At 36.7% G+C, this 19,820-nt stretch overlaps 4 protein-coding genes across 5 annotated transcripts; 3 read left to right on the forward strand and 1 right to left on the reverse strand.

Annotated features, from left to right (window-relative positions):
• Nucleotides 1-850: 850 nt before the first annotated feature.
• LOC140988123 (uncharacterized) lies at nucleotides 851-4,607 on the forward strand. 2 transcript variants are annotated; one of them, XM_073457068.1, is made up of 4 exons: nucleotides 851-1,087; nucleotides 2,276-2,497; nucleotides 2,613-2,839; nucleotides 4,471-4,607. In XM_073457068.1, exons 1-3 carry the CDS (start codon nucleotides 902-904, stop codon nucleotides 2,826-2,828), a joined length of 624 nt encoding a protein of 207 aa, XP_073313169.1. In that variant the 5' UTR covers nucleotides 851-901; the 3' UTR covers nucleotides 2,829-2,839; nucleotides 4,471-4,607. The 2 variants fall into 2 exon arrangements, with proteins under 2 accessions (XP_073313169.1, XP_073313168.1); XM_073457067.1 differs by having other exon boundaries at nucleotides 4,481-4,607.
• On the forward strand, nucleotides 2,701-11,730 carry LOC140988122 (rho GDP-dissociation inhibitor 1-like). The gene is made up of 6 exons (XM_073457066.1): nucleotides 2,701-2,839; nucleotides 4,471-4,739; nucleotides 4,853-4,919; nucleotides 5,455-5,673; nucleotides 5,769-5,893; nucleotides 11,248-11,730. The coding sequence occupies exons 1-6, from the start codon at nucleotides 2,782-2,784 to the stop codon at nucleotides 11,314-11,316; spliced, it is 807 nt and encodes a 268-aa protein (XP_073313167.1). The 5' UTR covers nucleotides 2,701-2,781; the 3' UTR covers nucleotides 11,317-11,730.
• A 1,019-nt stretch (nucleotides 11,731-12,749) lies between these two features.
• LOC140988589 (acyl-CoA--sterol O-acyltransferase 1-like) lies at nucleotides 12,750-14,155 on the forward strand. The gene has a single exon (XM_073457604.1). It carries the CDS (start codon nucleotides 12,813-12,815, stop codon nucleotides 13,980-13,982), a length of 1,170 nt encoding a protein of 389 aa, XP_073313705.1. The 5' UTR covers nucleotides 12,750-12,812; the 3' UTR covers nucleotides 13,983-14,155.
• An 868-nt stretch (nucleotides 14,156-15,023) lies between these two features.
• LOC140987109 (fumarylacetoacetase-like) lies at nucleotides 15,024-18,660 on the reverse strand. The gene is made up of 14 exons (XM_073455511.1): nucleotides 18,385-18,660; nucleotides 17,801-17,879; nucleotides 17,558-17,616; nucleotides 17,352-17,476; nucleotides 17,192-17,266; nucleotides 16,906-16,981; nucleotides 16,640-16,739; nucleotides 16,469-16,528; nucleotides 16,229-16,299; nucleotides 16,088-16,150; nucleotides 15,859-15,923; nucleotides 15,663-15,759; nucleotides 15,401-15,526; nucleotides 15,024-15,282 (listed from the first exon to the last, which is right to left on the reverse strand). Exons 1-14 carry the CDS (start codon nucleotides 18,586-18,588, stop codon nucleotides 15,220-15,222), a joined length of 1,263 nt encoding a protein of 420 aa, XP_073311612.1. The 5' UTR covers nucleotides 18,589-18,660; the 3' UTR covers nucleotides 15,024-15,219.
• Nucleotides 18,661-19,820: the final 1,160 nt, after the last annotated feature.

The following is a 19,820-nucleotide window of genomic DNA, read 5'->3' on the forward strand; positions in this document are numbered from 1 at the left end:
AGAGAATGAATCTGTTTTAAAGATATTGTACATGTCTCAGTTTGATTTACTGTTTTCGTTCATTTGTTTCTGTTCGACCTTCTGTATTTGTTAAAACTTTACACTATTTTATTCATCTTTCGAGAACTACGATATTGGCTTACAAAATCTTCTTGTCAAAAGTTTTAACCGGTTTTGAGCATAAACTCAACCACCTCAAAACACATGTAATGGAGATCAAATATTAGTCACTCTACGAACTCAAGCCTATCTTCTTGTTTTGTCAAAATAAACTATGGTTACATTGCATTGCAATTTAATATAATTTGCAGATTAATTAACCCTTTTAATTTTAAAGAAGTCGTGCCTCTCTCAATTTTGACACATTCATATATAACATGCAGTGCCGATATATTAAGCATATTACATTTATAAAAACACTATTCTCGAATTTGATTTATTTATTTTTTTTGGAAAATTTGATTCATTTAATATTCTAGAACAAAATGCATTTATACGTGCATAAACTAGCGCATGTGACCATGAAGTATATTTATTAAATAAGTGTTTGGTTGGCTAAAAAAATCTGATATATTTTACACATGTTAATAATTTTCGAACTAATTATTTTCAGTATAATTATTAATTATATATCTTTTTTTTTTTCATGCTACCATTTCACTAAATTCATTCAACCTATGGTTTCACTTTTCAAAATATTTATAAAAATAATATAAAAATTATGTTTAATTTCCTCAATTTTTTTTATTTAATTAAAATGATCCAAATTGGCAGCAAACTAACAAGTCTAAAAACGTGTCAAAAGGAAAAAAATGCCAAAAACGTTAGAAGGAAGGTTTGGGAAATCACTATTAGATTTTGGGGCGGTCATCCGTCACAAGCTCGGTCGAAACAAAGAACAATGGCGCATGTCGCAGGCCTACGTCCACTAATCCCGTGTAAAACCCAAACACAGTGCCACCTCAACCGCGGGCCACGGCGAAATCTGGCCACCGCTACTTGCTCAATTCGTACGTGGAGTTCTCTTCAGCAGAGTCTCGACTGTAACGGGAAGTTTTATTGCCTCTTCTCCGACAGCCGCAAACAGGTCCTTATCCCCTTCCAATTTCTTACAATTCTACGGATTTGGATCCTCTGCTGTGGCTGCAAACTGATCAGTTAAGAAGAAATTATCCTCTGTTTTTAGACTACATGAATTTCATTTTTTACTTCGTAGTTCATTCATCAGTTACATGTTAGCCATTAATAGTTGCATCCAATAAGGATCCTATCGACAAGAATTTTACAACTTGATCCTGATCCAATTTCTGTGAAATATTCTGATTCTAAGACCCTCAATCCAAATGTGGTAACCTGGTGTTAGATCTTTGGCACCCCAATGCTATTTTGATGGTCTCGTCTTGGATATAACATATTTCAAAAATGTTACTGCACTGGTTGGGCAAAGCCTCAAAACTATGCTACCATGGCCTTTATTTGATCCTAATGCTTCTTCATGGTGATTCTTCCTAGGCCTTTGTCAATCTACAGTACTATACCAAGTTACTTTACCTGATCGATGCATGATGACTTCAAACTATTGTAGTTAACACCCGCAATCTTAAAGAAGTAGCTAAATTGCTAAAAGCCTAAAACTTTCAGCAGTATTTCTTCAACTTTTTATGTTCATTTTCAAACTCATCAAAATTCAATTTTTGCTCATATGTTGAAATCTTGAGTTTCATTTCACATTTTGGTGTTCTGTATTTCTATATGTTAGTTATCTGCTGTTTTATATCTAAGAAGAGTATTGGTACCTTTTTTCTCGACAACTTGAGTGATCTCGAGCCCTTTCCCACCACTATATAGACTTTTATGGTAAGCTAATTTGATTGCATCAGATGTGGGCATGATTATTTTACCTATCTTGATTGCAGAAGTTGATTGATTTTAGAAGTTTTCAGTGAGTGTAGCTCAATAGCCAGAAGCATTGAAAATCCAATTGTCTACTACAACTTTGAGAGAAGGCACATCGTTTGGGTAATGTGTGATTTTGATTTCAAGAATAGAACTGAACTCCTCATATACAGAAATGATATGCAACACTGTCTTTTCAGCGAAGTTAATCAAAAGAATAGCGCAGTAGTGTTTAGAGTTTGGTTTCGCCAGAAGGTTATTTTGTCGCATAATTAGGTTAGAGATATTGGAAATGATAACATTGGCTTGAATTAATTGAACCCTACTTTCGGTGAATTTTCCTCTTTGGTTAATACCCTTAAATATTTATGAATTGCAGGAACAGGCTCGCAAAGCCTTAGAAAATGCCCTTGGTGGAAAGAAAATGGAGTTCGAGAAATGGGACAAAGAAATTAAAAGGAGAGAGGAAGCAGGTGGAGGAGGAAATTCAGGAGGTGATGGCTGGTTTAGCTGGGGCAGATGGTTTGGTGGGTCTGATGGTGACCATTTTTGGCAAGAAGCACAACAAGCAAGTCTTACAATATTAGGTATTCTTGTTGTGGTAAGTGTTTTCAACGGTATTCATGGAATCTGCTCCTAGAAGTAAAATCTTTCCTTCTGTCTACTTTTGCTTAAAACACACACAGAATATCTTATTTATAGTTTTATTAATACAGTATCTGATTGTGGGAAAAGGGGACGTGATGCTTGCTGTTGTATTTAATCCTTTGTTGTTTGCTCTTCGTGGAACTCGGACTGGGTTGACCTTTTTGACGTCAAAGATCTCGAACATGATACATCCTGGCGGGGAAAATATCGACACACCTCAGGAGGAGATGACTCGATATGTTTCCGCCAAAGAACGAGTTGTGGGGAAATGGAGAAGCAGTTGATTCTGTTTCAGGTGATCCTTTTTTTTTTTCTAATCCCAAAAGAACTTCTATGTATGCTTGATTTTTGTAGAAATATTGGTATTTGTTAGTTCCGATATAGCCTGCAGAATCCTTCCTTATCTGCGTTCAATCTTTCCAATAACTACCAAATTTCTATCTACTATTTGGGAAGCAGGCAGAGGCATTTGCATCACATTTCAAAACAAAACAATAATATTTTATATAGTTATATGAAGAAACATGTTTTATCTTATAAATAATTGCATGATTATCAACTAACATATCATTGTTTAGACGTGTAGAAAACTACTACATTGTCTAAATAATATCTTGAAATGAAAAGGTTGTTAATGTTACTCTATATTTGCGATTGATTTGACTTCAAAAGTGTGGGGAGAAAATTAATTTAACAAAGTCATCATTTGCCAATGCAACATAAAGTCCCTTCTCGAGTTGATCCCGTAACAGTTAGTTAACCTACTTGACTGCTACTGTCTTTCGATCCAAATGTAACATAAATAATCTTATACTACTAATACTAATACTCCCTACTCAAAATAAAAGATGAAACTCGAATTGTAATGTTTGGATACGGTTTTGGTTTCATTTCCTGATGATTAAAATTCTGGTTTGGTCACGTTTGAATCAATTTGAATTAAAAGATAAATTTCAACAATTGAAGAAATAATTATACAATTTGAGGCAATCAAAATAATTGAATTCAATAATTTCACAACCATATTACAAAGTATTATGAGTATATGATTTTTTAAAGATAAAGAAAATGAGACCCGGCTTAAATTTAATTAATATACATCAACTAATTTAAATTATACAAATGAATTATTCATATATAATTGAGGATTTTAAAAATTCAAAAATAATTTATAGTTCAAATTTCGATTCACGATTTGAAAAGCACTTAGGTAGGATGTAATGGAACGCACCAACAAAATTTAATGTTTTTTTTTAAAATGAAACAAAATTAATGTTGGCCATGTGAAGAGAGTCCCCCTCTCGTTTTCATTCAAAGTACAACGGTTCTATTGGTAATTGAACGCGATAAACTTCAAGTGGGTGCACGTACGCCGCATTCCACCGTAGCCAATCAAAGAGAAGTCAAATTTAAGGAAGAATGCCTATGCCTATATTCAAGTCCACCCTGTCTCGTTGAACTTCCCTCCAACGAAAGTAAGTTAGTGACCTTCACGATCGTCTCTCTCTCTCTCTCCATTTTTGTTTTTCTTGGAAAATTTCTTTCCCATATTCATGCAGAATCTCGGATCACCACAGGTCCACATGACCACTTTCCTATTTTATTTAAACTCCCCTTGAGAAAATTGTTCGCATATTTTATTTCTGTAGTTCTTTGGTTTCCTGGTGTCCTTTTTCTAGTTAGTTCTCTGGGGCCTTATCCTTTCATCGGATTCTTTAATTTTTTGTTTATTTTAGTATAAAAGTTTTTGTCTTTAGTTTCTATTTGCTTTGTCTTGGTGCCTGTCGGGGGTCTCTTTTGCTGTTCTCATTATTGTGACATTGGTGGGGTGGTGGTAGAAGCACGGGTTCCATTTTTGTTTTCTTTTGCGTATTTTGAGATTCTTCCATTGAATTTCTTTCCTGTTCATGTCTTTGGCTGTTGGAGCTGTATCAAGTTCCAAAAGCATGGGATTTTATGAGAACAAAGGTGATGGAAAAGTAGGCAACCCCGATTCCGAGACTAACAAATCCTGTGAAAACAACCAAGACCCGGAAATCGAACCTGATTCTGGCGGAAGGGTTTGCAAACAAATGAGTGAAACTTCTCTTTATGCCACTGAGGATGAGGATGAGGATGAGGAAGAGGAAGATACTGAAATTAAGATACAGTTGGGGCCTCAGTGCACTCTCAAAGAGCTATCCGAGAAAGACAAGGTTTCTTCATTTCCTCGAGGGGAAAAAAGGCAATCTTTTTATCATTATGGTCATTGCCCTTCATTTTCCTTTGTAATTAGTTTTCGTTTCTTGTTTTTTTATTTGGAGGGTAGGATGATGAGAGTCTAAGGAGGTGGAAGGAACAACTTCTTGGGAGTGTAGATGTTAATTCTGTCCGAGGTAATTTTTTTTTTATCATTATAACATTGTTATGAATTTTTCCTGTTAATTTTTATCCACGTTAATTGCACATGCAATTTTACTATGGTTTGGCATTACGGTCGGATGTAAAACTCAGATTCTAGTGGATCTTGCACAAGAAATTTTTGAGTGACGTGGATGTAGACTAAATATGAGATCCCTTGTCAAATATGTCATTGATTTCGGTTTTCACGGGTCTGCTTTCTTCATTTTTGAGGATTAGCAATTTAGCACATATTTCCGCACTGAAAGGTCATACAGGGCATCCTGGTACAAAGCTAAGTTATAGTGATTGAACATGTATAGAGTTTTGCTGTTATGTTGGTTATTGCAGTTAACTTTGTATTGCAGTATTTTTAAGTGCTACGTTTGGCATTCGTTTAGCAGAAAATGGTACAAAGCTAAGTTAACTTGGTTATTGCAGTAAACTTCTGCTGTATCGGTTGCACAGTAATATTAATCTGTGTCGGAATATAAGTTATTTGATAAATCTCTCTGTGCTGCAATATTGTAGAAACCCTTGATCCAGAAGTGAAAATCTCGAGCCTCACAATAAAATCCCCTGCTAGGGATGATATATTTCTTCCAATCCCTGAAGCTGGAAATCCAAAGGGCCCCTGGTTTACTTTGAAAGAGGGGAGCCGATACCGCCTTAAATTTACTTTCCAGGTCAACAACAACATTGTATCGGGTCTGAAGTACAAGAACACTGTCTGGAAAACTGGCCTCAAAGGTTCTGTTCCCTCTATATATCTGTTATAATTGCCGTTTAATCGAAAAGGATTTGGTGAAATATTTAATTTACTTCTCCATTTCTTCTTTTCACAGTGGACAGCACGAAAGAGATGATTGGAACCTTCAGTCCTCGGGAAGAACCTTACACGCATGAAATGCCCGAAGAGACGACCCCTTCTGGCATATTCGCTAGAGGATCATACTCAGCGAAAACACAGGTTACATAGCTACGTGTCTCTGATTTACCTCTTCATCTCTTTGCATTACAATAATTCAACCTATCTGCGGATATGATTTGTGTTGAGGAAGTGTCTTACAAAGAGTTGGACAATTCAAACTGGCCTCAAAGGACAGACCCTTGAACGATGGAGAAGCAGCAGTAGCCTCAGATGGATATGACTCTGCTGAAGTTCTAGCCATAGCCGAACATGATTCCACAAAAGAATGGATCTTGGATACTGGCTGCACATTCCACACGTGTCCAACAAAATCTTGGTTTGAGAACCTCGAAGAATCAGATCAAGGACTTGTCCTCTTAGGGAATGACAAATCATGTAAAGTCAAAGGAATAGGCACAATTCGATTAAGGATGCAAGATGGAATAGACCGAATCCTACCAGATGTAAAGTATGTTCCAGAATTAAAACGAAACCTGATTTCGCTTGGCACCCTTGAATCAAATGGCTACTCCTTTAAATCTGAGAAGGGCTGCATCAAAGTAATAAAGGGCTCGCTGGTTATAATGAAAGCAGTATTACAAAATTCACTATACACACTCCTAGGCAACACAGTAGTTGGGGGAGCCTCGATGATAAAAAGCAAACAAGACACATCCAAGCTGTGGCATTTAAGGCTTGGACATGTGAGTGAAAGAGGCTTAACTGAACTATCAAGACAGAATCTGCTGGGTAGAGACAAGATTCAAGGTCTAGAATCTTGTGAGTACTGCATACTGGGGAAGGCTAAAAGAGTTCAGTTTGGGGTAGGAAAACATAATACAAAACAACCCCTTGAATATGTCCATTCTGACTTATGGGGACCCTCTAAAACTACAACACATGGAGGGGGAAGATACTTCATGACAATAATAGATAATTACTCAAGAAGAGTGTGGGTCTATATATTGAAATCCAAGGATGAAGCATACATTAAATTCGAAGAATGGCTACGGTCAGTTGAAAACAAACTGGACAAGAAACTTAAACATTTAAGGACTGACAATGGGTTGGAGTATTTGTCAGAACAGTTTAAGGAGTTATGCAGGCAGAAAGGCATTACAAGACACCTGACAGTAGCAGGAACCCCACAACAGAATGGCCTGGCTGAACGCATGAACCGTACAATACTTGAAAGAGTTAGGGCCATGATATTGAATGCTGGATTACCAAAAACTTTCTGGGGTGAGGCAGTTACGACTGCTTGTTATCTGATCGACAGGTGTCAATCAAGTGCCTTAAATTTCAAGACCCCTATGGAATTCTGGAAAGGATCCCCTTCAGACTACTCAAACTTGAGAGTATTTGGATCCCTGGCCTATGCTCATGTGAAACAAAACAAACTGGACGTTAGGGCTCTCAGGTGTATCTTTATAGGATACCCAGAGAGAGTTAAGGGCTATAAAGTTTGGAATCTTGAGCCTACATGACCCCGATGCTTCAACTCAAGGGACATAACGTTTGATGAATCTAAGATGGGATACACATGTAGAAACAAAAATTCATTGACAGAAGGAATGAATGATTCAAACTTACAAATTGAGGTGGAGGATCAAAGAGAGGATATGAAACAAAGGGTTGATGAACATCAGGAAGTCAAAACTGAACACAGCAACATAGAACAAGAAATTCATTCAGAAGGAAAGGACACCAGTTACATGCTTGCTAGGGATCGAGCAAGAAGGGAAATAAGACCACCACAAAGATTTGCACAAGCTGACATAATCTCCTATGCAGTCGCAATAGCAGAGCAGGTGGAGTATTCAGAACCGACCTCATATAAGGAAGCCATCTCTAACAAGGATAAAAACAAATGGCTTGCTGCTATGGACGAGGAGATCAGCTCACTGGAAAAGAATAGGGCCTGGCAGTTAGTAAACAAACCACACGGTCAAAGAGTAGTTGGATGCAAGTGGATCTTCAAAGTTAAAGAAGATTCTTCCACTGCAACACCAACTAGATTCAAAGCCAGACTTGTTGCAAAAGGATTTACACAAATAGAAGGTGTGGATTTCCATGAAATATATTCACCAGTTGTCAAACATTGCTCGATAAGGATAATGCTCGCATTGGTTACACAACTGGACCTTGAACTCGAGCAACTCGATGTAAAGACTGCGTTTCTTCATGGAGAACTTGAAGAAACCATTTTTATGGAACAACCGGAGGGTTACATAAAAACTGGAGATGGGAATAAGGTATGTTTGCTGAAGAAATCGTTGTATGGCTTGAAACAGAGTCCTAGACAATGGTACAAACGATTTGATGAATTCATGACCCGAATATCCTTCACAAGAAGTAAATTTGACAGCTGTGTATACATAAAGGAGGTGGACAACAAAGTGATAACAGTTCTACTGTTATATGTAGACGATATGTTAATTGCTGGTGTTAGCAAGGAAGAGCTAAAAACTCTTAAAAGCATGTTGCGAACTGAATTTGAGATGAAGGAACTGGGAGAAGCAAAGAAGATACTGGGGATGCGGATCAAGAGAGATAGAAGATCAAAGAGATTATTCTAAAGTCAAGAATCATACATCAGAACGGTACTGCAACGTTTTAACATGCATAAATCAAAGGAAGTGTCAACACCACTAGGACAAAACTTCAAACTTCAATGTGATCAGTCGCCTGAAAGTGATGACCAACGGGAAAAGATGAAACTCATCCCATACTCTAGTGGAGTAGGCAGTGTGATGTATGGCATGGTATGCAGTCGACCAGATCTAGCCTATGCAATTAGTGTTGTATCAAGGTTCATGAGCAACCCTGGAAAAGTACACTGGGAAGCCTTCAAATGGATCTTGAGATACTTAAAGGGATCAACTGACTTGGGATTATGTTTTGAAAGACAAGAAGATGTAATCCAACCAGTTATAGGCTTTGTAGATTCAGATTATGCTGGAAATCTTGATAAAAGAAAGTCACTAATTGGTTTCGTCTTCACCCTCTATGGTACTGCGATCAGTTGGAAATCAACGCTTCAGTCAGTTGTTGCTTTGTCCACTACTGAAGCAGAATATATAGCCCTAACTAGGGNTATAATTTTAGCTCGAATTCGATTCGAAAAATATTCGAACATGTTCGCGTTCGGCTCGAACCAAATATTATTCGAACCGGCTCGAAAAGTTCGTTGGTGTGCTGTCGTTGACCCACCAAACTTAAATTCCTACTCTCTATATATAATGAGTGTAATGGTGAGTAGGGTCGAATCCACAGGGAAAGGGAGATGATTTCTTTCAAGTAAAATGCAAATAAAATAGGGATTTGTTTGATATGAATTTAATAAAATGCTAAACTAAATTTAACATGCAAGAAGAAATAACTAATCAAGATGAATAACTAATGAAATGTAAATTAATATTACCAAGCTCGATTCAAGGGATTTTTACTATCCAATTATATCACTGTTCATCGACTAACATATTATTTATTCATGCAGTTACAAGTAATTAACCTTAGAATTATAGGGATAGCCGCTAAAATTCTTGCGTTTTCCTAAATTAATTGACCAAACCCAGCATCCAGTCAACACTTATCAATAATTAACTGGGCACGATAGCGTTCCATATTAATTAAAAATAGCATTTTCGTTTTGTGAAAACAGTTAATCCTAAAATCTAGCAATCGAGATAGCTGCAATTGATAGATCGAGTTCGTTGATTTATTTAGATTAAATATGCTATGATAGCACAACACACCTAATCTATCGCTACTCATGTACCAATCGTTCATGACAATTACGGATCACTGAATTCATGGATAGCCGTAGAAAATTATATATCAAATTAAATTGTCAGATTAATCGATATACAACTTTCATATAAATAAATCATAAATCAACAAATACTTGAACAAAACACGAATATTAAATTAAAGTGCAAAAAGCCTCACAGTGATAAATCGAAATAGTAACAATATCCCTTGAATCAAAAATAAAACTTAGCCTAAAGGTGTGGAAAGGAGGTGAGAAATTCTTGAGCCCTTTTCTTCTTCTCTCTTCTTGAGTTGTAGAGTGGTGATTGGTTTGATAATAATTTTCTCTGCCGCCTTGTTGAACGTTTTTGTAGTGTAGGGAAGAAAAAGGAATTGTTTTCATTTTTGGGTCCAAAAAGGTATAAAAGCCCAAATATCTAAATTTAAACCTAATTACTAAAAAATAAAAGATATTAGAAAATATCATACTAAGAATATAGAGTTTTGTTATGGAAAAAACTCTATCTTCTATTTATTCCTTGATATGAATATTCCTCAACTCTCACTAGGCAGCCGAGGAGTAGTCATAAGGCGTGGTCACGCCTTATCCAAAAACATCTTCTGAATTTTTCTGCTCTACGTCTTACACTAAGATCAAATCGGCAACTTTAATTGTGATATAAAATCATCCTTTTTAGCCCAGATTTACCGCAAGAGCAGAAAACTTCCACCTACAATAAAATCACACAAAAATGTGGCAATTAAGCACGTTGGAAGTGGTAACAATGAGAGATATGACAACAATAAAATATAACTATTATGAGCCTATCAATGGAGAATAGCCAACTTTTGAAGACAAGGTGGAGATTGTTGAGGAAGTGTCTTACAAAGAGTTGGACAATTCAAACTGGTAGTCGGAAACAAGGAGCTGCTCAGTCACGTATATCAGTTGGATAAGACAACTGATGGATCAGCCAATATCAGTTGGATGGAATAACTGATGTTCAGTTGGACACAACAACTGATGCTTCAGCTGATATCAGTTGAGCACAATAACTGATACTTCAGCTGAAACATCAGTTGAAACCCAAGCAACTGATAATTCAGTACTAAGCTAACTGATGGAGTCTTTCAGAGACGTACGACTCCTTGCTTACAGCCTGTCACGATAAGCACAAACAGCTGGAAAGATTGATATACGAAGATCAAATCTAGATAATCACAACATGGGACGAGTCCATGGATCTTGTGGAACTGGATTTGACGTCTATAAAAGGAATGCAAAACATTGTATCAGAAAGGCTTATTCTTTCTTCAGTTGAAACATCAATAAAACTTGGTTATTCTCCCGTGGATGTAGGTCAATTGACTGAACCACGTAAATTCGTTGTGTTTTATTATCAAGTTGAATGCTCACAATATCTGATTTATATTGTCGATCAATCTTCTAAATCACGTATTAAATTTCAACGATCAGTTGTTCGTGAAAGTTATAATTAATAACTAAGCCACAACAATTTGAATAGTGGATTGCCACATATTCTAACTCTCCAAATGGCCATGCCAGCATAAATCGTGGCTAGATATGTATAGTACAAACTTGAAATGTGTAAACAATATAGAAATGTATCATTTAACTCTCACCAACATGATGTTTGCAGTTCCTTGACGACGATAACAGATGCTACTTGGAATTGGACTATATATTTGAAATCAAGAGAGACTGGTAGTCAACAAAGAATAACTCTCAACAGCACAAATATCTTTCCGTTTGCCCTGAGAATATGTCATTTTTAATACTTTTTCCCACCATTACTCTGTGATCTGGGATGATGATGCCGATCGAACCGCGAAGGACAAAAAATATATTGCCCGAGGTTGGTTTCTGATATCTGAAAGAGGGTAGCTTTTAGCAGTAGTTCGTCTCATGTTTTATTAATCACTCGATTGTCGTGTGATAAAATGGTGTGCTGGGCTAGACTATTTAGCAAGTTTCTAGATCTTGTCTCGTTTATTACATTTTGTTGGGAGATATTTTGTTTGTTTTTTCAGTAACTAATGCAGTTTTATCGCCCTAAATTGTATAACTTCATCAAACGACAGTCCTGCACTTTCGTATCCCATTGAGCATTCTGTTTGTGTGAGGGCTCTGGTAGTGTTATTTTCGTAATTCAGATAATTATCATGCAAGATCCATGAATTTGAAATACATTTTCATTGTTTATGTAACTTAAACCAAAAAAAAAAAAAATCAAATTCATGTCCCTACTTATTTACATTATAGTTATATTAATTACAATAAATTTCAAGTCTTTAGAATAGTCATTTGAAATTAGTATAATTATATCGTAAGTAAGTAGTTCATGAATTTGAGTTTTCTTTATTCAGATTATATAAATAAATTTCAAGTCTTTAAAATAATAATTTGAAATTAGTACAAATTTATATGGTAAATAACTAGCAGATGAATTTGAGTTTTCTTTATTCAGATTATTTAATAATACGATCATGAAGTTGAGTTTTCTTTATTCAAATCCGTTGGAGATGATGAGTATTTTAGGACAAAGCTCCAATTATCATTCTTTCAAGTGTTTGGTTTTTTTTCTTGGTGGTATCGTTTTGTATTTTATTTCTTAGAAAGACAAACAAATCTTGGTTTCGTAATGTTTCTGAAACTAAAATTTGGGCATACCGGGAAATGCCACGATCAGTGACTCTAATCCACTCATAAGAACGAGCACCTGTGTCCATTTCTTTAATGAAACAAAATTATGAGTATTTGGATGACAAATACAAATATTTTATAATATATATTCATATAACATTTATTTCTGTCCAAATTTATTCTGATTATTTTCGAAGAAATATATCTCCATAAAATATATATAAACCATGTGATCTATAAACGTTCGCAGAAGCGTCCTAGCTAGTATAACTTTCACTTCCAGGCGACGACGACTTTGCGTTTTATGTACTGTCGATACTGACAGAAGAAATATTTTGCAACATTTTTTATAAATAATTTTTAAATTATCTATATATATTGATTATAAAAAAAATTTAAATTAGTTACACCTTATTAATTATGAATATTATATAGCATGATGTGTCCACAACAACGACTGTTGCTTATAATAATATTATTAAACGTCAAGAATGTAGAGTAACATTATTCCAACTTATAACAGGATTCTCCATTGTGTTCAACGGTGGCTCCGCAGGTTAAATGCGACCTGAGCTAATCGAAGCAACCCACCTAGTTACGTACCAACCATCCCGCGCACACAAATTAATGGCGGGCGATCAGATAAAGAATGTGATTATGTATTGGGCGGAAGGAGAAATCAGCAGCTTCATCAAGGTATGGTTATCAGCGTACATATCTTTGTTCTACTGCTATTTTTCCGGTAAGATATTAACCGGAGGAGTCACCAGACTCGCCTGTTTCCTCCCGGTGGTGTGCCTGTTCCTTCTCCTCCCGTTGCAGTTGCACTCCATGCACCTCGGCGGTGTCACCGCCTTCTTCCTCGCTTGGCTTACCAACTTCAAGCTGTTGATGTTCGCTTTTAACAGAGGCCCTTTAGCCAATCCTTCAATTTCTTTCCCACGATTCCTGGCCGTTGCTTGCCTTCCTATTAAACTCATACAACATAACCCACATAAGAAGACCGAAGAAAATGAAACTTCGATCACCCCTAAATATGCCCATAGGTCGATAAAAAACTATGCGATGAAGGGTTTGTTATTGGCGTTAATAGTCAAAATATATAGCTTCGAGGAATACATCCATCCAAGACTCATTCTGGTGATATACTGTTTCCACATATACTCTGCCTTGGAGATTATGCTAGCCATTGCTGCAGCCATGGCTCGCAGCTTGCTCGGCGCGGAGCTGGAGCCGCAGTTCAACGAGCCATACCTTTCGACTTCTCTGCAAGATTTCTGGGGGCGTCGGTGGAACCTCATGGTCACGCGGATACTGCGCCCCACTCTGTACATTCCAGTTCTACACTGGTCGACGGGCCTAATGGGCCGAGACTGGGCCCCGCTGCCAGCGGTGATGTCCACATTCGTCGTGTCGGGCCTGATTCACGAGCTCATATTCTTTTACCTGGGCCGGGTGAAGCCCACCTGGGAAATCACTTGGTTCTTTTTGCTGCACGGTGTGTGCTTGAATGTTGAGATTGCTATCAAGAAGGTTGTAAACGGCAGGTGGCAGTTGCCGATGGCTGTCTCGACAATCTTGACCGTTGGATTCGTGATGGTCACCGGATTTTCACTGTTCTTCCCGCCGTTGTTGCGGTGCGGCGGGGCCGAGAGGGGGCTGGCGGAGCTCTTCGCTGTCGGCACGTTCGCGAAAGACGTCGCGAGGGTGGTTGGTTTGGCGGTCAACTGACTCTATTTTTTCCTCTTACAGATACAAATATACGATTGTAATTTTAGTAGGTATTACTTCGGAAAGGGTTATACCACTGCATTATCCATGGCGCAATAATTGTACATGTTAAAAAGTTGTTTGTCAAATAGATACTCGTTAAATATTTAATTTCTAACTACGATAATTTACATCTTTTCAAATAAAATTTTAAAACGACTACTATTCTCGTGTCTTGGCAACTGAAGTTATTATGTGTTTGAAACTGTGTCATAGATTGGTCGAATTTATTGTGCTGCTCGTTTGGGTAGCGCCGACCCAATGAAATTAAATTTCTCGTTCAATCTGATATTGGTCAAATTGTGACAAAATACTTGATATTTATTTAAAATAAATTTATGGAATGAGAAATCGAACACACTATATCAAATGAATCAATAAATTAAACCAAAGAAACATATAGATAAAAGCTACGCAGAGGATAACGAATAGCTCATAGGCAAAACCGAGGAGAAACAAATACCGTGCTATCCAAGAAAACACTCCACCAATCTCAGAAATGGCTTAAATGTTCAAATGCGCCAATGTAAGCTAAAGCGTGAATCATAACTTGGCTTTGTGGAAACTCTAAGATGCCGAGAATTATGATTTTGTGCGGTGTTATAACGCTGATCTTATTGTGGGAGATGAGTTTGCCTTCTGTTGGCTGCCCATCTGATGGTAGTTGATGGTGCCCTGGATGTGTATATATTATGCAATGCATGGACGGGTGTCTTCAGGGGGGCAGCCCGCATACCAAATGCAACAAGAGATGTGATTGGAGGGGCGAGTATCGAAGGTTAGAGGACTGCAAAAAGTGCTCGTCACAGTGTAAATGCAGTTTTTCTGTTTAGAGGATGATGGTGTAGTTTTGATGTGGTGAATTTAACATTTTATGAGATGCTTCTGTTTCATTTTCAAGAATTTCAATTGTTTCTAAAGGTCTACGCATGTGGCTATTAGGTGGTCTGTAGAAACAAGAATATCCACTCAGTTAGATTGACTACTACTAGTCATAAGAAGTTGTACTAACAAGCAGGCTTTCACTATTTAAAAAGGACACAAAAATCTGACAGCCACGGAATTTTTGCAATATAAAGATTGTTCTAAGAAATCTTCACATTTTAAGCCCTGATAATTCTGGCCTACCCACCAGCAAAACCTAGCACACATGGAAGTCATGATAGCAAACACAAAAAATCTAATTAAGATTGAGTTTTCAGGGAGGCGATGGACTAATCTTCCCAGAGCACATTCCGAAGCCAACACTGTAACCTTCCCCCTGAAATTGAAAGAAGTAATCACTCCGTGAAACTGAAAATTTGTGGCAGAAAAGAGCAAAGAAAAAAAAAAGTGAACTTCATCCCCGTCTTCAAGATGATATGTCCACAGAAATTAACCTTGCAACACCCGGTAAAAATGACTTCATCCCCGTCTTCAAGAAATGTACGAGTGGATCCACCTAGAGATAATGGCTTTTGCCCGTTCCATGTTAACTCTAGCAAGCATCCGTATGATTCAGGTTCCTGTAGTTGAAGTCGGGGAATGGACATTTGACAAGCAGGCCGAAACACAAATGTGATGAATATTAACATGTGTTAGAACAGGAGGAAGGCAACATAAATGACTGCATTACAAGTTTATCTCAGAATTCAATCTTACAGGACCACTAATAGTTCCAGTTCCAAAGATGTCACCAGGCCTTAAGTTGCAACCATTGATAGTATGGTGAGCAAGTTGTTGAGTGATTGTCCAATACCTGTACCACAAAGCAAATAAATTAGCATCAATTTCTCAACAGTACTGTTATCATTAAGTGAAAAGAAATCGTCAAATTGAAACCAAGCTAACGGCATACAAGTTCTTGAAGTTGCTTCTTGTGACTATGCATGTTTCTTCGTGTCCAGCAGGTGTTATAGAAACCTGGTAAGAACATTTTCTTCAGTATGTATAAAATTTTAAAACATGCTCTCAAGTCTTGACAGTTTAGCGGTGGAAAATTTTGCTCCAGAAATGTATAGACTGAAAAGATGCATTAGGAGAGAGTATTATCGATCACCGATGCATGGATATAGAGCAGACTACACCTGCAATGAAATATCGTAGTTCTTGGATTTCTTCTCAGTGAGATACGGCAAGGGAGGAGGATTCTGCAATTAACATTACAGAAATTATTATGCTTTTGCAAAATGCATGTAGCTGGCACGCTGTCTGATGCAAACAAGCACCTGCTCTGGAGCATCAATGGCAAATGGTTCTAAAGCGTCCAAGGTTACAATCCATGGAGATATAGTCGTGCCTGCAGTAGAAACAAATGGCAAAAGTTGAGTATTTGATACTTTCCCACAGAGTTAAAGATGTACAATTTAATCAGAGTAAAAATCGGACATCAGCACTCAGACACACCATAGAAATTTTGACTCATTTAAAGAACACGGTTCACAATCAATAATGCGATGAACTCTTACCAAAACTTTTACCAAGGAAAGGTCCAAGAGGCACATATTCCCATGCCTGAATATCCCTTGCTGTCAAAACCAACTTCTCATTATCGTTGAAATAAATATATCAAATCAATCAAATTCAGTGTGATTTAATCTGAAGAACATAATGAAGACACGGAGAAAGTGTATGTATACCACTCCAGTCGTTCATTAAGACAAGTCCAAATATATGATCTGCCGCCTCGTTAATATCAATGAGCTTCCCTAATCCATTTCCAGGACCAACTACGGCAGCCTAAAAGACAGCAATTTTCAGAAAACATGCATGTAGGTCTAAAAAAGCAGGTAGTTGGAATAATATCTACCAAGATGGATTCACAGGACAACAAAACAGTTGCACTCCACTTGAAATTTATACCATAAGGAACTATCAAGTTAGATTCTATGGTATGAAAGCTCACCATTTCCAGTTCAAAGTCCAATTTACGAGAAGGTCCAAAGAAGGGAGCAGAATTTCCAGTCGGATAACCTTGACCTCTAGACGAAACATGATAACAGTCACTGATTTACTTTAAGAACCTCAAATACAATTTTTAAAGATTGATTGATAGCAATAGACAGTAAAAGCACCCAACAGTTATATCACCCGGAATTGGATGGTATCGGATTTTTAATAATTATTTTGGTAGAAAAAAGCAGGAAAATTAAGTTTGGTAATAAAAAAGAAGGGAGGCTGGATTTTGTAACCTAGGTCGAATAATATCAGTTCCAGAGATGACAATAGAGGATGCACGCCCATGATAAGCAATAGGAATATGAAACCTGAAAAATATTCAGTCACCAAAAAGAAAAGTTTAAAAAACCCCAAGAGCTATGGGTTGCGAGGGAAGACAATAAATTGCGATACCAATTTGGGTTAATTGGGTTTTCTGGGCCTCGAAATATAAGTCCACAGTTCTTGGCATGATGCTTAGATGCAAAGAAGTCCGTGTAGTCTCCTATTGCAATAGGAAGAAGCATTTGGACCTTATCCTAGCACATCACTGTCGATTAAAACAGAAATACAGCAAATTATTAATTACAAGCAGTTTTTAAGCAGTAAGAATCTCTTACCATCGGCACAAGGGCTTTCTGTTTTATAATTTCGTTATCACGCAGTTTTGGTTCATCGGCTGCATTCAGAGATTAAACAATCAAGCACTGAAACTGCAGGTCGTAAACAACTAATTTACTGTTTCAACTATGCAATAAAATCACATATAATTGATGAAATCTAGTGACAATTATAGAATGTTACTATAACTTTAGCAAGGCAGGTAAATATAATTTGTGCGATACAGAAGGTGAGTAGACCACCTGACAATAGCTTTTGCAATGTAGCACGAGCTTCCCTCCATGCCGGTCGTCCCAATCCCAAAAACTTGTTAAGATTAGGCTGTTGCATAGGACATTTTCCAGCATTAAATCGTAGATTATACACTGTATTCCGATTATGCAGTGCAGATTAACATACACAACTTCCTTCCAACCAAATTAGAATTTAGAAGTAATATGGGCACATTCACTCAAGCATTGATTATAAATGGTTTAGTATCTAACTGTAAACTCCGATTCCATCTTCTCAGTTTTTTTCTCAAACATAGAGTTACTACGGCGCACTTAAATTTTAAACTCCGTGATGCTATTCACTTCGAGTAAATTCATTAAAAACAATCGATTAAATTACTCGCTTCCCATATAACTTCGGCTTTTTTTATTATGAAACCACTCACTGAGGCTGCATTAGAGTATTAAAGTACGAGATCAACCAAAGATCGTGTATATCCACTACTAAGTATTTCACACGAGAGCATTAAGCACTAAAAATCTCTCCTTACTTGGAAATCTGGAATTAAATCGAGTAAAGGTAACGTCGATTTTTTTTTAAAAAAAAAACACACCTGATTGAAGCAATCGGAATTTTTGAGAAACTTTCCATCGAAGAGACCAGCGGAGGAAATGATGGAGAGATCCAAGACGTAATCTCCAATGGCGACCCCCGGTCTAGGCTCGGAATTCGGCTCGCGCTTGAACACACCAAACGGAAGGTTCTGAATCGGAAAATGAGAGTCCGGTTGGACTTGGACGAACGACTTCGTCGCCATAGCAAAACACTGAAGATAACCGACGCAGGAAAGTGAAGTACGCAATGACTGACTGGTGGATTAAGATTTTCAGACACCCTCCCTTTTTAATTTAATTTTAAAAAATGGTACTATACATGAAACTTCGCCATAGTAAAAAGTATACCATGTAATTTATGAGGCAAAGGAAAAAAAAAGGCTGCCTTTTAGTACAACTGTTTTATAACTTATTTTGTTGGATTAAATCCAGTCAAACTTAAAAATACAACAACTATAAAGTTAAAACATTAATGGTGAAGCTTCAGTTGACTGTGTTAAGGGCAATTATATGAAGTGTGATGATAATTTAATTGCATTCAAACATGAATGAAAAGTCGCATATTTCAATTCAAACATTAAAATATAATAGCATTTCAAAAAAAAAAATTTAAAAAAAGGTGAACTTAATAATTATATTATTTATTTATTGGTCCAAACTCCTATAATAAATGAGTAGGAATCAAATTCCAATCTCATCAACGAAGACGGTTGAACTTTTAAATGATACATTTTCATCAATTAATACCCTATTACCTAAAAACCGACTTTTCTTAATACACACGCGGATAATGGATAACTTACTTTTTTATTTTGAAATTAAAATATAGTGTATATATATATATAAATTTGAGTATGTCTTTTGTGAGACGGTCTCATGAATCTTTATCTGTGAGACGGGTCAATCCTAACAATATTAACAATAAAAAGTAATACTCTTAGCATAAAAAGTAGTAAAAAACTTGTGTGAGACGGTCTCACGGGTCGTATTTTGTGAGACGGATTTTTATTTGGGTAATCTATGAAAAAATATTATTTTTTATGCTAAGAGTATTACTTTTTATTGTGAATATTGGTAGGTTTGACTCGTCTCACAGATTAAGATCCGTGAGACGGTCTCACACGAGACTCACTCTAAAAAGTAATATTTTTTCATGGATGACCCAAATAAGAGATCCGTCTCACAAAATACGACCCGTGAGACCATCTCATACAAGTTTTTGTCTATAAATTTTACAACTCATATGACACCAAAATACTAAATTTGATACGAGATCTCAAGTTCTGAGAGTCTGGTAAAAAAAAGACTTATGTGTAGTCATATGGGACCGATGCCACTATGAAAACTTTTATAATTAATCTTTCATTATTAATATATATTTTGAAAATAACAATTTAAACTGCACCTTATAAAACGTTTAAAGTATAGATATATT

Source organism: Primulina huaijiensis, chromosome 11, assembly GCF_012295235.1.
Source record: "Primulina huaijiensis isolate GDHJ02 chromosome 11, ASM1229523v2, whole genome shotgun sequence".
NCBI lineage: Eukaryota > Viridiplantae > Streptophyta > Magnoliopsida > Lamiales > Gesneriaceae > Primulina > Primulina huaijiensis.

Excerpts from the sequence above, each read along its gene's own strand:
- LOC140987109 (XM_073455511.1), bottom strand. The coding sequence starts at position 18,588 with ATGGCGACGAAGTCGTTCGTCCAAGTCCAACCGGACTCTCATTTTCCG. Across the intron at positions 16,982-17,191 it reads ACTGATATTATTCGACCTAG|AGGTCAAGGTTATCCGACTG; the intron begins GTTACAAAATCC and ends TGTTTCGTCTAG. Across the intron at positions 16,300-16,468 it reads TTTCCTTGGTAAAAGTTTTG|GCACGACTATATCTCCATGG; the intron begins GTAAGAGTTCAT and ends TTTCTACTGCAG.
- LOC140988589 (XM_073457604.1), top strand. The coding sequence starts at position 12,813 with ATGCGACCTGAGCTAATCGAAGCAACCCACCTAGTTACGTACCAACCA.
- LOC140988123 (XM_073457068.1), top strand. The coding sequence starts at position 902 with ATGGCGCATGTCGCAGGCCTACGTCCACTAATCCCGTGTAAAACCCAA. Across the intron at positions 1,088-2,275 it reads TCTCCGACAGCCGCAAACAG|GAACAGGCTCGCAAAGCCTT; the intron begins GTCCTTATCCCC and ends TATGAATTGCAG. Across the intron at positions 2,498-2,612 it reads TATTAGGTATTCTTGTTGTG|TATCTGATTGTGGGAAAAGG; the intron begins GTAAGTGTTTTC and ends TTATTAATACAG.
- LOC140988122 (XM_073457066.1), top strand. The coding sequence starts at position 2,782 with ATGTTTCCGCCAAAGAACGAGTTGTGGGGAAATGGAGAAGCAGTTGAT. Across the intron at positions 4,740-4,852 it reads AGCTATCCGAGAAAGACAAG|GATGATGAGAGTCTAAGGAG; the intron begins GTTTCTTCATTT and ends TTTGGAGGGTAG. Across the intron at positions 4,920-5,454 it reads AGATGTTAATTCTGTCCGAG|AAACCCTTGATCCAGAAGTG; the intron begins GTAATTTTTTTT and ends GCAATATTGTAG.